This window comes from Perca flavescens, chromosome 9 (assembly GCF_004354835.1).
Source record: "Perca flavescens isolate YP-PL-M2 chromosome 9, PFLA_1.0, whole genome shotgun sequence".
Classification (NCBI taxonomy): Eukaryota; Metazoa; Chordata; class Actinopteri; order Perciformes; family Percidae; genus Perca; species Perca flavescens.
Genome location: NC_041339.1, coordinates 3571584 through 3586316, shown reverse-complemented (window position 1 = coordinate 3586316; position 14733 = coordinate 3571584). Strand labels below are relative to the sequence as shown.

General features: G+C 41.6%; 2 protein-coding genes across 5 annotated transcripts in view; one reads left to right on the top strand and one right to left on the bottom strand.

Annotated features, from left to right (window-relative positions):
- Positions 1-907: 907 nt before the first annotated feature.
- LOC114561189 (immunoglobulin superfamily member 10) lies at positions 908-14427 on the bottom strand. Of its 4 annotated transcripts, none has more exons than XM_028586991.1 (9): positions 14387-14427; positions 7930-8000; positions 7017-7055; positions 6583-6891; positions 5439-5744; positions 4242-4511; positions 4109-4150; positions 2613-2694; positions 908-1607 (listed from the first exon to the last, which is right to left on the bottom strand). In XM_028586991.1, exons 2-9 carry the CDS (start codon positions 7958-7960, stop codon positions 1445-1447), a joined length of 1242 nt encoding a protein of 413 aa, XP_028442792.1. In that variant the 5' UTR covers positions 7961-8000; positions 14387-14427; the 3' UTR covers positions 908-1444. The 4 variants fall into 4 exon arrangements, with proteins under 4 accessions (XP_028442792.1, XP_028442791.1, XP_028442790.1 ...); XM_028586990.1 differs by lacking the exon at positions 14387-14427 and adding an exon at positions 9756-10192; XM_028586989.1 differs by lacking the exon at positions 14387-14427 and adding an exon at positions 9854-10192.
- Positions 10238-14733, top strand: part of LOC114561545 (capping protein, Arp2/3 and myosin-I linker protein 3) — a 40692-nt gene continuing 36196 nt past the window's right edge. The window contains exon 1 of the mRNA XM_028587601.1: positions 10238-10341. Within this exon, the coding sequence (XP_028443402.1) occupies positions 10284-10341 (58 nt within the window). The 5' untranslated portion in view covers positions 10238-10283. The remainder of the gene's footprint in view (positions 10342-14733) is intronic.

Sequence of the window (14733 nt, the reverse complement as noted above, 5' to 3'; positions counted from 1 at the left end):
TAGACCTTAGTGGTCCCCTAATACTGTATCTGAAGTCTCTTTCCCGAAATTCAGCCTTGGTGCAGAATTACAGCCACTAGGTAGAGCCAGTCCCACAATGAGCTTTCCTTAGGATGTGCCATTTCTGTGTCTGTAGCTTTAAATGCAATTGAGGAGGAGAGAAGGGAGGGGGGGAAGTGGCTTGACCAACTGCCATGCTTGCTTGTTTAATCTTTATGATGTCTCTCTCTCTCTCATGGGTGGGCAAATTTTCTGGCCGGACAAAGCAGAGAAAGGGGAGATAACCTTGCTCCTTATGACCTCATAAGGAGAAGATTCCTGATTGGTCCATTTGAGCTTTCATTTTCTCAAAGGCAGAGCAGGATACCCAGGGCTCGGTTTACACCTATCACCATTTCTAGCCACTGGGGGACCATAGGCAGGCTGGGGGAACTCATATTAATGTTAAACAATGAAACAGATGAGTCACAGCTGTTAACCATTTAATTTTGTTATAGACAATTCTAAATATCTTGTTATTCTAGGATAAGTAAGTAGCACTCCAAACAATTTAAAACAGTTAATATATTGCATACATTAAATGGTAATATAGTTAAATTACAAGTATGGTAGGTCAGTTAACACTTCCCTCAATATTCAAGCTGTTCATTAACTTTTTACAAATATTTTCATTGTGGATTTTCCAAGTAAGATTTTTTTATTTAAAGACTCAACTTGTAAAAGAGACTTGCATGATTTTAAGATGATTCATTAATATACGTGCTGAATCTCGCTGAACCCCTTAACCCTTGTGTTGTCTTCTGGTCGACCATGCACTTGTGGTCCTTCTTGGTCAAAATTAACACTTTCTTTTGACAGTTTTATTTTTATATTTTTGATAAATCTTCTGAAGTTATTGTCACTTTTTTCAATGTTTTTGTCACTTTGTCAAGTTTTCGAATCTATTTTTCACTAACACTAACTTCTTACCAATAGTGTTACACATATTTTTGGAATTCATGGTCAATAAATCTCATTTATAGGAGATTATACCTAATTTAGAAATGATGAATGATTTTGACTAATATTAGAGGAATGTATATGTTGGTGGAGAATCACAGACGTGTGGGTGTCAAAGTTTAGTCAGGTTTTGAAACCATTTCAATTTTTTTTAAATGCTATAAAATTGAATAGCCACATTTCAATAAAAGTAGTAATCGAGTACTTGCAACTGTACTTAATTTTTTGAGTAACTGGGTTAAAAAGAAACATATTTCTGATATAGAAGTTTTGAGAACGGGTCAAATTTGACCTGAGGACAACAAGAGGGTTAAGCTTGGACTGTTTTGACATGTGACCATCAATGACTGTGAACTGCTCCTACATCATGTTAGAAGCAGCGCTGACTGAACTACCTGATAGCTGTCAATATTTCCTGTATGCTCCAGGTGAGAGTGATCCTCCTTTACGTGCCAGGATACAACTGTTTATCCAACAGATTGGACATCTCCATCCAGGACAGGTCCCACTGTACTTCTGTCACGTCCTGCTTGGTCGCAGGAATCTCCACTGCTGGGAGATCCTCTTTGGAAAATGACCAACACCTATGGGTGCCGAGCGTCTGGTAACTTCATACAAATACAATAATCAGTGAAGCATTTGCCCGACAGTTTGTTTGACTTGTGATTCATGCCAGGAACACAACGTGCGTACAGTAGAAAGTAAGTGAGAAGATTTTAAAGGACAAATCCGGTGCAAAATGAACCTATGGGTTAGTAACACGTGTACTAAGTCGACCGTTCTCGGGGATATGTTTTCATGCTAATCGAATGTGACTGGTTTTATCGCAAACCGCTAATTAGCTTATTAAGCTAGTCGTCGGGGCACTGGTAAAGTAAAAAAGAAATCGCTATTTCTATACCACTAACAAGGCTCAACATAGCACCACACTTCCACGGTAGCATAATGAGGGTCCCTACATGTAAACCGAAGCATTGAGAACTTTGTAAGTGTACAGACAGTTTATTGAAAAGATAGTTTAGAAAGACAGTACCGTTCACGTATACAGGCAGGCGCCAGTCGAACGACGAACGCTGTGCATATAAATTATTTTAATAAACAAATATAATTCATGCATGCCATGTAATTACATTTCACAAAAATAATTCCTATTGACCCATTGGGAAACCACAGACCATGGGAGATTTCAAGTGACAGTTCAGCACACGTTGCATGGCGTTTGTCGTTCAACTGGTCATGACTGTTTTCCCAAGATGTCGCCCGCCTGTATACGTGAACGGTACTGTCTTTCTAAACTATCTTTTTAATAAACTGTGTGTACACTAACAAAGTTCTCAATGCTTCGGGTTACATGTAGGGACCCTCATTATGCTACCGTGGAAGAGTGGTGCTATTTTGAGCCTTGTTAGTGGTGTAGAAATAGCGATTTCTTTATACTTTACCCGTGCCCTGACGACTAGCTTTATAAGCTAATTAGCAGTTTGTGCTAAAACTGGTCACATTCGATTAGCATGAAAACATATCCCAGAGAACGGTTGACTCGGTACACACGTGTTATTAACCCCTAGGTTCATTTAGCGCTGGATTTGTCCTTTAAAGCTGCTCTGACTGACCTGTAGTGACAAACTAGCCAAACAGTTACAGGGATGAGGAGAAGAGGTACAATTGCACATGGAATGATCCATTTCCAGGAGCCTGATGAAGAAAGCAAATAATATGCATTTAAATATGTCAGACACTACTACACTGATTTATAGGATTAGATGCTTAGGTTATAATACAGATTAATGCATGGTTTATCAACCATTAAACCCTTTTTAAAGGGACAGTTCAACCCAAAATCAAAACTACATATCTGTTCTCTTACCTATAGAGCTATTTATCAACCCTAGATTGAGTTTCACCTGCTAACCGTATCACCATGCAGAAGGAAGCATATTAATGAAGAGAGGCTCATGCTCATGTCAGCTGAGCCGTAACGTGTAGTAGTTCAACATGGATTATAGGTCGAAAGTTGAATGAACGAGTACTTATATTCTTTCGATTTCTTACACGTTGAGTCGTTGTTGCCCATAACACGCTAGCATTCTGCTAATGAATGCTGATTGGTGATTGGTCAGTGAAGGACTGATTACGACCAGAGATCCCACTTGCTGGCATCCAAAGCAGAACCAGAATGTCAGAGCCCGTCTAAAACGTAAGCACACCAAACCTCTTTCTAGCACATGTATTGACAGGGAGAGCCCAACCTGTCAGCTGTGTTGTCGATGCCTCGAGGGAACAAAGGATGGGACTCAGAGCTTGCCGTAAAGCAGTATCTCTGGCTGTACGATGTCATTGACATTTTAAAAGGCCTTATAGAAGAAAAAAAAAACGACTTTAAAAAAATCTAACACCCAGCAGTGTGTACTTTCTTTTCCTCCCATTTGGAATGCAACATTCAAATTACTAGACAAAAAATTATATCCTGAGAAAAGTGGATTTTGAGGGGTATAGCTCCATAGACCTCCATTCATTCTGCACTTGCCCGTGAGCGCCCTCATATGGAACCAGAGTGGAATTGCAACCAGAAGTTTCCCGAGAGTGAAAGTTAGACATTCTCTGGTATCTGTAAGCTATAAACTAATCTGCACAAGCTAACAATGTTGGACCATGAGCCTCTCGTCCATGAGTACATTTTCTTCTGCGCGGTGAAGCGGTTGGCGGGTGCAGTTTGATAGAAAGAAAATCCTTAAAAATCCATAAAAACTGTTTACAACCAGGTCTGTCAATTATCTTGAATAACCGGGCCATGATTTCTGGAAAAATACATTGCTGTTGAGTTTTTCAAATGTTTTCTTTCGGCACTTTGAGCACCACAAGCTGAGTCCATAACATGGATTTTGTGCATTTCGCTCTGTTTCGCTGGAAAGCGATATGATGTAGGTGCAGTCAGCGGTACCGTACAAACAGAACTTTTTTAAGGTGGCTCATTGGTTAAAAAAAAAAAAATTAAAAATTAAAAGTCGATTCTGGGGAAAAGAATCACGATACATACAATTGTTTTCCTCCCAACCCCTAGTAATTATCAATAGTAAATGAATGTTTTGACAATACAAAATCATGTTACCACTACTGGAGGCTGCTGTCCAATCTGTTGATGTGAAGTTGCCTAAAAGACGACAATTGACATCTTTCACTGATCCACTTTGACTAAGCAGAATGATGAATATTATCAAATGCAACAAAGCCATACGGCTGACCTCGATCAGGTCTCACTGATAACCAGCTCTCTTGACTCTCCAGCTTTCTGTCCTGGGATGCACACTTGTAGAAGCCTTCATCTTCCTGTGTCACATTCTCTATAGTCATCTTTGTTACTCTGTCTGAACCGGAGGAACTGGAAGTGCCGATCTCTGCTCCGTGTTTAAAGAAGGTTATTTGACTGTGATTGCCTGTCCAGTGCTGACAGTACAAGACCACTTTATCACCCTCAAATACAGGGAAGGAAGGAGTCTTCAAGATGGCACCATCTGTGGGACAAAGCCAGTAGACATCGTTAACAGACAAAATTGCCTCACTTAAAACATCATCATTATCATGTATGTTTGATGTAAAAGTAGTCACTCACGTACCACATTTAAACCATTAGGGGCCTATCTTGCACCCGGCGCAGCGCAAAGCCCGACGCCAAGTGTCTCTGCTAGTTTAAGAGCGACGCACTTGTCAATTTCCCATCCAGCGCCCGCGTCGTTTAAATAACAAATGCACCTGCGCCCATCTGTGCGCCCATGGGCGTGCTGGTCTTACAGGGAGGTGTGTTCAGGTGGCGTATTGCTATCTTGAGGCAGCGGGAAGTGATGGCTCCATTGACCAACAAAAACCTGATCTAAAGTCAATAACGCAGCATTTCATTGTTATTTTAAGCGCATTAGTAAAATGTGCCTAGGCTCGTGCACAGCGTGCACACTATGCTTGTTACACACACACACACACACACACACACACACACACACACACACACACACACACACACACACACACACACACACACACACACACACACACACACAGAAGCGCAGCAGCACAAAAAAATGCAAAAGATTACAAATAAAAATATTACGGTGCAAATCCTCCATCATAATAGCAATGTGCCGATGTCCAAACGCGCCTGACTTTTAAAAGGAATGGGAGATGACACTGATTGGTTTATTGCATGTTACGCCCAAAACACACCTATGAATTAATGAAGACACTACAACCCTTTTAAACCATGTGCAAAGGTGGATTTGGACACGCCCTAAACGCACCTGCGCCAGGCGCTTCACGGCGTGCACTTAGATCGTTAAAATAGGGCCCTTAAACCATTAGTCTGCGATTGTTGATACACTGTCCGTTTGGACCATGTTTAGCTTTCTTTTGTGCCTCCCCCAGTTTTGTCCCTATTACACAAGACTCACAGCTTACTGTGATGTTGATTGCGTTGCTGCGGCCCTCGGCGCCCTCACACCAGTACAGTCCACTGTTCCCGCTGGCAGCAGTGAACACACACGTGTCAGACGTGCCTGCGCTTACAGCACCCCCTAGTGGTGAACATCGGTCAGTGTATAAGGCCGCGTTCTTCACTCCACGGTCCTCGGGGAACCGCCTCAGTGTCCAGCCCGAGGAGTTGCTCTGAGAGCCGGGGCACTTCACAGTGAAATGCTCCCCTCTGAGGAACTGCCTGGTGCTGGGAGTCAGAGTCAGGAGTGAGGGAGGAGGCAGCTCTGGAGGAGAGAGATGGAAAGAAGAAGGGAAGCAGCCAAGTTTTACCCATGATTACCAGAAATGCACTGGCAGTTCTGTTATGTCCCACATGGCACTATCATCATTATAACTACATATCTATGTAAAATACTACATTACAATTCTCACAACAGTATGTACAGTATATTTTCGCAATACCTGTCTTAATTGCAGCAACGTGCAATAATGAGAGATAAAACAATGCTGCTCGACTTATTTCATTGCAAAGGATGTAATGCCCCTTTCACCTCGAACGCAACTTTTCATTTTCTTACACTACACACCATTCTTTTGTTATTTATCCGTTTTAAAATAAGGCAAAATAATTATATTTAGGCAGATTCTTTTTGCAATTTTTAGCCATGCTAGGCCAGGTAAATCTATCGGTCCGTTCACCACTTTGGTCCAGGCTGAAATATTTCAACAACTAATGGATGCATTGCCCGTAAAGTTTCTACAGACATTCATGGTCCCCAGAGGATCAGTCCATCAGACTTTAGCGATCCCCTAGTCTATATCCACGATGTTCCACTTCCACCGGATTTCACTCTTTTCGGCCGGATGTCCGTCACCTTCCTCTTTCTTTGTGTTGGAATTTTAAACTCTGGTGGATTTGTGAGGACTATGGTTAACTGCTCCTCAGATCTCTGCAGGGTAAATCCAGACAGCTAGCTAGACTATCTGTCCAATCTGAGTTTTCTGTTGCACGACTAAAACAACTTTTGAACGTACACATGTTCCCTTTCCATTCTTGTGTATGGCTGTGTGTGTGCGGGAGAAACCTGATGCCTCGCTGCAGTGGTTGTAGCTGCTGCTCACCTGACACACCGAGTGTGGCCGGCTGGCTGAGGAGCACCACAGAGCTGCTGTTGCTCTCCCACCGCTCCGCTCGGCACCGGTAGCTGCCCGCGTCCTCTCTCGTTACCGCGGTGATGGAGTAGCTGTCACCTGAGACCAGGTGCCTGGGATTGGAGGTCGAGGCAAGAGCAGCGCGCGGTTCGTGCTTTAACCACTGGTAGCTCCATGCAAAACTGGAGTTTGACTCCACTGAGCACTGCAGCAACACGCACTCACCGAGGTAGATGTTCGACCCCGGAGGCCACACAGACACACTGGCCTTTAGAGTCTCTGCAGAAAGATGGAAACTCCATTATGGTTTGTTTTTTTCATTTTCATGCTCGTGCCAAATATGTTGTTAGTGTGTGTGACAGGTGCACGCTCTGTCTGTCTGTGTTCAATGTCTTTGCCAGTACCTTTAGATGTAGCAACTTGGAGAACAAATGCAGCTACACCTGAAACACAGAAAATATTCCACACACCAGCGGTGAAATGTAACAAAGCACATTTACTCAAGTACTGTATTTAAGTACAAATTTGAGGTATTGTGTCTTTTCAGGCCAATTTCTACTTCCACTCCACTACATTTCAGCACACAGGTGCGTGCACACACAAGCACGTGCACACACACAAGCACGTGCACACACACAAGCACGTGCACACACACACACACACACACACACACACACACACACACACACACACACACACACACACACACACACACACACACATTGTGACAGAGAGGAGAGCTTCCTATTCCTTAATTACAGGAATAATTACTGGACTGTTTAGACAGTATTCATCCCCATGGGAACAGAAGGAATGTACACACATTTGTGCTGTATTTTCCTGTTAGACACACATACCATACACACAGTAGTGTAACATGGTACTACTACTATAGTCATACAGTTTTGAACAGAACTCATGGCTGTCGGTGATGGCATAGCCAACACAACAAATTTGCAGCCCTGTCCAAATCATTTGCATTAGCCCAATTCAGATTCTGGCTGGTGCACATCATTTTAATTTAGCACTGCCTGAAACTCCCAGCTGCAGGCTAGGAGCTCAGTCAAATTTATAACCCTGCATACCCAACGGATATACTGATATCTGCATCAAATAAGAGAGTAAAGCGTTGGCTCTAAGTCAGCACTGCACTGACGCTTCCACACGTTTTATCCACCAGTAGGAGATTTTCTTTAATGGAAAGACAGACATTTCTTCTAAGTCTTCCCAGAAGATGCCGGTCCTAAATGTAGCCGTTCACTGGTTTAAAAAGAGGCAAGTGTGTGTCAGTCAGTCAGGTCTATCTGTAGTACTCACCCAGCAGTGAGGAGATAAGGATGGTGTTCATTCTGTCAAATGTCCAAATTGATGGGTAGCTCCTCTGATTTCTTTATAAAAAAAAGAAGAAAAGAAAGTGACAATAGTTATGATTTCCACCACATACAGTAAAATGAGAAGTTAGAAGTCCATTGTTAGTTTTCCCACAGCCTTTTTTTTATTTTTGAAGCTAGAAGACAGAGAATAGTGGTCTCTCTTAGGAGGAGATTCGACTGACTATCATAGCACAACAACCACAGACAGAGATGGTCATCTTGGTGGAGACATTTCCTTCCTCTATCAGGCAGTTATCAGGCAGAGCCATCAGACAGCAGGATCCAGGGACAGACAGAAAGGCAGAGATCCTGAACCACAATACAACCACTTTAATATATATTCCGTTGCTCTGTAAAATCTCTCCTTTGTCACATACTGTATGTAACCTACCAAACTTGTGCAGATGTTATAGTATATTTTTCACATAATATTTCTTAATTACTTTAGTCTCAAACTATGCTGCGGTTGCCAATGCTGAAATCCATTTCTGCTTTTCACAATTGCATTTGTTCATATCTTCTTATTGAGGTTGTTGGTTGCTTTTTGTTAGCCCTTGTTTGCTCTATTTATATCCTACTTTTCTTTTCAGTACTTGCTGACGTTGATACTTATTTCCGCTTTTGGGAGCATTTTCATTTTACTCAGTTTAATCCAATCAGTTCCAACTTCCAATCAGATAAAGTTTTTGTAAATTAAATGAGGGGAACAATAATCCCCAGTCAATTAGTTTATTTTTCTTTTGAGCCACGCTAGCAGCCTGTATATGAACAGTCTGTCCCCCACTTTGGTTCAGACTAATATCTCACTGTTGGATGGATTGTCATGAAAGGTTATACAGACATTCATGGTTCCCACAGGATGAATCATAAGGACTTTGGTGATAGTCTGAATTTTCTTCTGGCACTACCAGATTGGGACAAAAGTTTGTGCAGATATGGTTCCTAGTCAGATGATGCATCCTATTACTTTTTGGATTTCCTGGTGATGACGAGGTTACATAATGTGGTTTTGAGGGAGTCTCAACCAAATGTTGTACACACATTCATGTAGAGCTGGGCAATATATCGATATTATATCGATATCGTGATATATTGTAATATAAATAACATGGCATAAGTGGTGTCTTTTCCTGGTTTTAAAGGCTGCATTACAGTAAAGTGATGTCATTTTCTGAACTTACCAGACTGTTCTAGCTGTTCTGTCATTTGCCTTTTCCCACTTAGTCATTATATACACATTACTGATGATTATTTATCAAAAATCTCATTGTGTAAATATTTTGTGAAAGCACCATTAGTCAACACTACAATATCGTTGCGGTATGATATCGAGGTATTTGGTCAAAAATATCGTGATGTTTGATTTTCTCCATATCGCCCAACCCTACATTCATGTACCCATTTTAAAAACTGTTTCATCTAATCTAGCGCCATCCTCAGGTCAAAATTGAAAGGTGTCCAATTCTTTGTTTTGTGTCTGTCAGCCATAGCTGTAACGATGCTATGCTATGTGCTTTTTAGCAAATTTGTTTAGCATGCTAAACCAAAGACTGTTGTCTACCATGGTCTAAGCGGTGAACATTACACCTGCTTAAGTACATGCCATTGATTTTCACTACAAAAAGGTAAAACTAAATTAGCATGTTAGCATTTTCATAATGAGCCAGACGGTTGTAAGTATGTTAGCATGCTGAATTTAGCATTTAGCACAAAGCAACAGTGCAGCCTCATAGCTGCTATCATGTAGCTAGACGTTAGTGTTTCACTTACTTTTTTTATGAAGAACAATACAAGCCCCAAGAGAAAGCAATAATTATCTCATTATTATCTTAATTACATATTTTTTTAAATATACTGTAGTAAAATACCATCAGTCTAGTTTGGGTTTTCGCTGCTCCTTGAACTTTTTGCAGCCAAACCACAGTGCATTTCCTGTGAATTTCTAACTTGCGTGTGTGCTTTCCCAGGTAACTACAGCTGCCTCATTATCCCTCCGTGATCCCCGCCTTCTTCTCATCATCCATCCGTCCACCTCTCCGCCCCTCCCTCCGCCTCCCGTCGCTCCCACAGCCAGCCCAACATCCACAGGGTTTCTTCCAGGAAGCGCGTCGGGCAGTCGGATGCTCTCTCTGCTGGAATGCTTGGGAGAGAGACCATCCCTTTTGTCCATTTGAGAGAGAGAGAGAGAGAGAGAGAGAGAGAGAGAGAGAGAGAGAGAGAGAGAGAGAGAGAGAGAGAGGGAGGAGGTGAAGGAGAAGAGGAGAGGAGGAGGGGTGGCGATAGGAGAGAGGAACAGACATGGCTTCTAAAGAGATTCCTGCCTCCGGTTTCCTAAGTGTGAGCAAGGATATCACAGGTGGGTAAAGACAGCCGCTCCGTTATTTTGCTCCGCGTTAGCCTATGTCTCGTTGCGGGTTCTAACCGCGGTCACCCCCGGCGTGCATGCGTTCAGGCTCGGGATGCTTTTCCTCCGCGCATCTGGCGGAGGCTGCGACCGAACAGACGTACTGGATGATGGTCATGAGCTACACCTTTACATTTCGTCCCGAAGCTTTCCGGGGTATCTTTTTTTTCTTCTAAGTGCATGTGAATCAGTTAATGTGCAGATGAATTATGTACAGTGCAGAGAAATATACCTTGCTTCAAATCTGCCCTTCGGGGAGAAATCAGGTAATACAACCCCCCCAGCCTTAGGCCAGAGAGGAAAAGGGGCGTTGTGGAAATAATAGTGTGTGTAGGCTATTTGTGGGTCTGAGAGCGTTTTGCTCGGCACGTTTTTACCAAGAAACCTGTTTGAGAGTATAGTTTCCTCTCTAAACCTGAACCCTTGAATATTTTATCTTTTTTAATTTTTTTGTCCTGCCTATAACCTGCTGGAGCGCTGATTGCCGCGTGTGCGTGCGAAAGTGAAAAGAGGGGGATTGATAAAGGCAGATGTTCACTGTATCTTGCCAACAAAATGCATAAGCTAACCCGCGACAGAATGCACAAATATGTATTTCTTTTTTTTCCCCCACAAACAGCAACAGCTAACATCAAAGTCACAGCACAGCCTTGAAGTGAGTCCGTGCACAAGCGCGCGCGCGCACACACACACACACACACACACACACACACACACACACACACACACACACACACACACATGCTCAGGGTAGCTGCTGCGTTAATTACTCCTAATGGCTCTATTAGGCACACTGTGATGATTAAACCAGTGGAATCCCTGCCTCCTCATTCAGTCACCTGCCGGCTCCTGCACCGCCTCCTCCGGCCTTGCCTGCACTGACTGACTGACAGGAGGAGCACCCAGGGGGCACTGGGGGCCCTGGTGGCCTGTGGGCCTGCAGAAGGTCACCTGAATGAGACTTCATCTATTCTCTAAGTTACTAAGATTATTCAGTGTTTTATCAGTGTTTCATCAGTCTCGCATTGCCAGACCTTCCTTCACAGCGCTGCGTAGGAGGGTCTGGCTAGTCCACACAGCATTACGGGATGAGGTTTATTGGCATTTCTTTAAACCAATTGCTAAGCGCCGGACGGAGCAACGGTGCCGCTGCAAAATAGCCTCGGGAAGGAACTTGTTTTGGTGGAACATGTGTACGTTCAAAGGTTGTTTTAGTCGTGCAACAGACAAACTCAGATTAGACAGATAGTCTAGCTAGCTGTCTGGATTTACCCTGCAGAGATCTGAGGAGCAGTTATAATCACAGTGCTCATAAATCGACTGTAGTTGAAAATTCCAACACAAAGAAAGCGGGAGGTAACGGACATCGGGCCAAAGAGATTGAAATCCGGCGGAATTTCCAATGGCAACGGAGCAATCCCGGGAGTGGAACGTTGGGGATATAGTCTAGTAAGAAGGTAAAATGCATTTATAAAGTGGAATAAAACCCTTAGAAGGTCTAGTGGGGCAGTTAAGAATAACAGTTTAAAAAACTCTTAACATGGTGTGGCATTTTGTGATCACATTCACATCTAGAAGATGCATTCCCGGAAGTGATACATTGTCGATATAGACTAGTGTTTCATAGTTACTGTATTCACTGATGTAGAGGTGATGATCGTCGTACAGCAAGGTAGTAGTAGTGCCAGTTTGTTTTTAGAAAAGCATTCGTGTATTATTTCGTGTCTTTCTTTTAACATACCAACACTTAAATTCTACTGCAATTATACATTTCGACAGTAGAGAAAGACGTATTCTTATCATTTAATGAAGTAAAGGTAGCAAAATGGATGGATGGATGGATGGATGGAAATGTTCAAAACTTTCAAAAGTACAAAAGTGTTATCAGCTATATGTAGCCTACCTAAAGTGTCAAAAAAGTACATATTCTGTAAGCAACAGTCAGTGTCATCATAATATTTTATTGGATTATTATTAGTTTATTCAATAAATTCTACATTTTTTACTAACTAATCGTCTTCAGTAAAGTAACTAGTGCTGGCAGACAAATGTAGTGAAGTAAAAAGTACAACAATATATGTGCACTTGAAGATATGAATAAGCACACCTGCATGAAGAGAAAAAACTGGCTTTGCCCTCCGGAGTGACTGTATTAACTCTGCTGACAAATCCCAGCGTCCCTGCTTTAGTATTGATTTGCTCATAAACCCGTCAGGTGGAGATGGTGCGCAGCCACAGTAATGGAGAAGCTGAATCATGTAATTCCTGCCAGCGGCTGTATGTGTGTCTGTGCCATGTGTTCCCACCCTGCGAGTGAGACCCCCCATCTGGCGCGGCTGGCAGGTTGTGATGCCGTATACAAGTCAGGGGTCAAAAGCATTGACAGTGATGCTGTTTGACAGTGAATCATAAACACTAATGCTCCGATGTGTCATGTGGCTCATGTAAGGATGGAAATGACACTGAAGCATATTGTGAAACCATTTTGATGGTACCCACAATAGAAGAAAAGAATAGAATGCCTTTTATTGTCACTATACACATGTACAATGAGATTAAAAGCAACTCCTTTTCCAGTGCCAACATGTACGTAAAATAAATATAACAACATGGACAAAATAAGTAGTGCAAAAAAAAGGGGGTAAGGTGTACAGTTCTGAGACGCTATATACATATTAAAAAAAAATATGGTTTTATATACAGTGTGATATGCAGTGTGGGTTATTGCACATTATTTGAATATTGTCCAATAGTGGCAATGAGTAATATATATATATATATATGTATGTATGTATATATATATATATATATATATATATATATATATATATATATATATATATATATATATATATATATATGTGTGTGTAAAGATAGAGATTGATTGCATTGGGGTGAACTCATTTAGCGATACAGAAGAACATTTTTGTTGTATTACCGTAATTAATCCATACTACTTCCCACTAAATGTCAGTTTTTGTGTCAGTGTTACATGCAGATTGAATTGTTTTGCATGGAAGTTGTTTGTAACTTATTTAAAATAATCACCATTAGGGCTGGGTACCAAACTTAGCCCCAGTAATGCCAAATGTCATTCAATACCAAATTTCAGTACCTAAGGAGTAAATCTCATCAGCGTCAGTGAGCCAATAAGCATGCTACATGCTTGTACCAAGATCTAATAATGCTAGTGATTGGCTGTCTACTCCAATCAGTCAAATTACTAAAACTCTACATTACATAGAGAGACGGGGCTCACGTGTGTTGCTGTGTTTTGAGAGGCTTGACTACAGTGTGCGTTAGGGCTGGGCGATGTGGAGAAAATTAGATGTCACGATATTTTTGACCAAATACATCAATGTCGATATTATGACGATATTGTAGGGTTGACTATTATTGTTTTTGCCTTAGGTTTTAGATACGTAATCATCAATAATGCTGATATAATGACTAAGTGGGTAAAGGCAAATAATAGAACAGCTAGAACAGTCTGGTATGTTAAGAATATTACATCACTTTACTGTAATGCAGCTTTTTAAAATCAGGAAAATAGCATTTATGCGATATTACGATATCCACAATCTAAGATGATATTTAGTCTCATATTTCGATATCGATATATAATATTGATATATTGCCCAGCCCTAGTGGGCGTCACATTTGTGTAAACGAGCAAAAATAAATAAATAAATTACCGTCATGTAACGCTGCGTTCCAGACACAATTTTTAGCCCGTAAGTTACGACTTCAAGTCGAGACTCATGACTTGGTAGCGTTCCAGGCAAAGGCCCCACAAACCCTTCTAGCTAGCGGCTACCTAACGTCGACGTTAGCTAGCGCTAGCTGATACTAGTGATTTCTAGTCGGCGGCATATTTTGGGCTTCATTTAATAAACATAAGCTGTAGTAGTAGACAATCGTATGTGTATTGTTTTGATTACAATGTGCAGAATTACTTTACGTTGCCTACTTATGTCTATTTATTTCTATTTCTCACCGTTAATCACCGGCGTCTGTACAGCATCAACGGGGGTCGCCATTGTTGTTTATGTGTGTGTAAGACGTCTAAAACTGTAACTGGGAGTACAACCATCTGGTACGAGTTGACGAGTGGTAAGTTTGGGGTTTGACTGCTGTTCCAGAGCACGTTCACGGGTAGAAGGTCGTGAGAACGCGAGTTAGTGGTTGCCTGGAACGCAGCATAAAATTTTTTTTTTTTTTTTTTTTTTGTTAAAATGTATTTTAAAACAACGGTATGGAAAAAAGTATGGTTCAGGAACCGGTATCAAGTTCACAGTATTTGTACCAGTATCAGTATAAAAAATATTTAAACGATACCCAGCC

Coding starts and splice junctions, on each gene's coding strand:
- LOC114561189 (XM_028586991.1), bottom strand. CDS start 7,960: ATGAACACCATCCTTATCTCCTCACTGCTGG. Junction 2,695..4,108: donor GACAGCAGCCTCCAGTAGTG/GTAACATGATTT, acceptor TTTCTTCATCAG/GCTCCTGGAAATGGATCATT. Junction 1,608..2,612: donor TGGCTAGTTTGTCACTACAG/GTCAGTCAGAGC, acceptor ATTTGTATGAAG/TTACCAGACGCTCGGCACCC.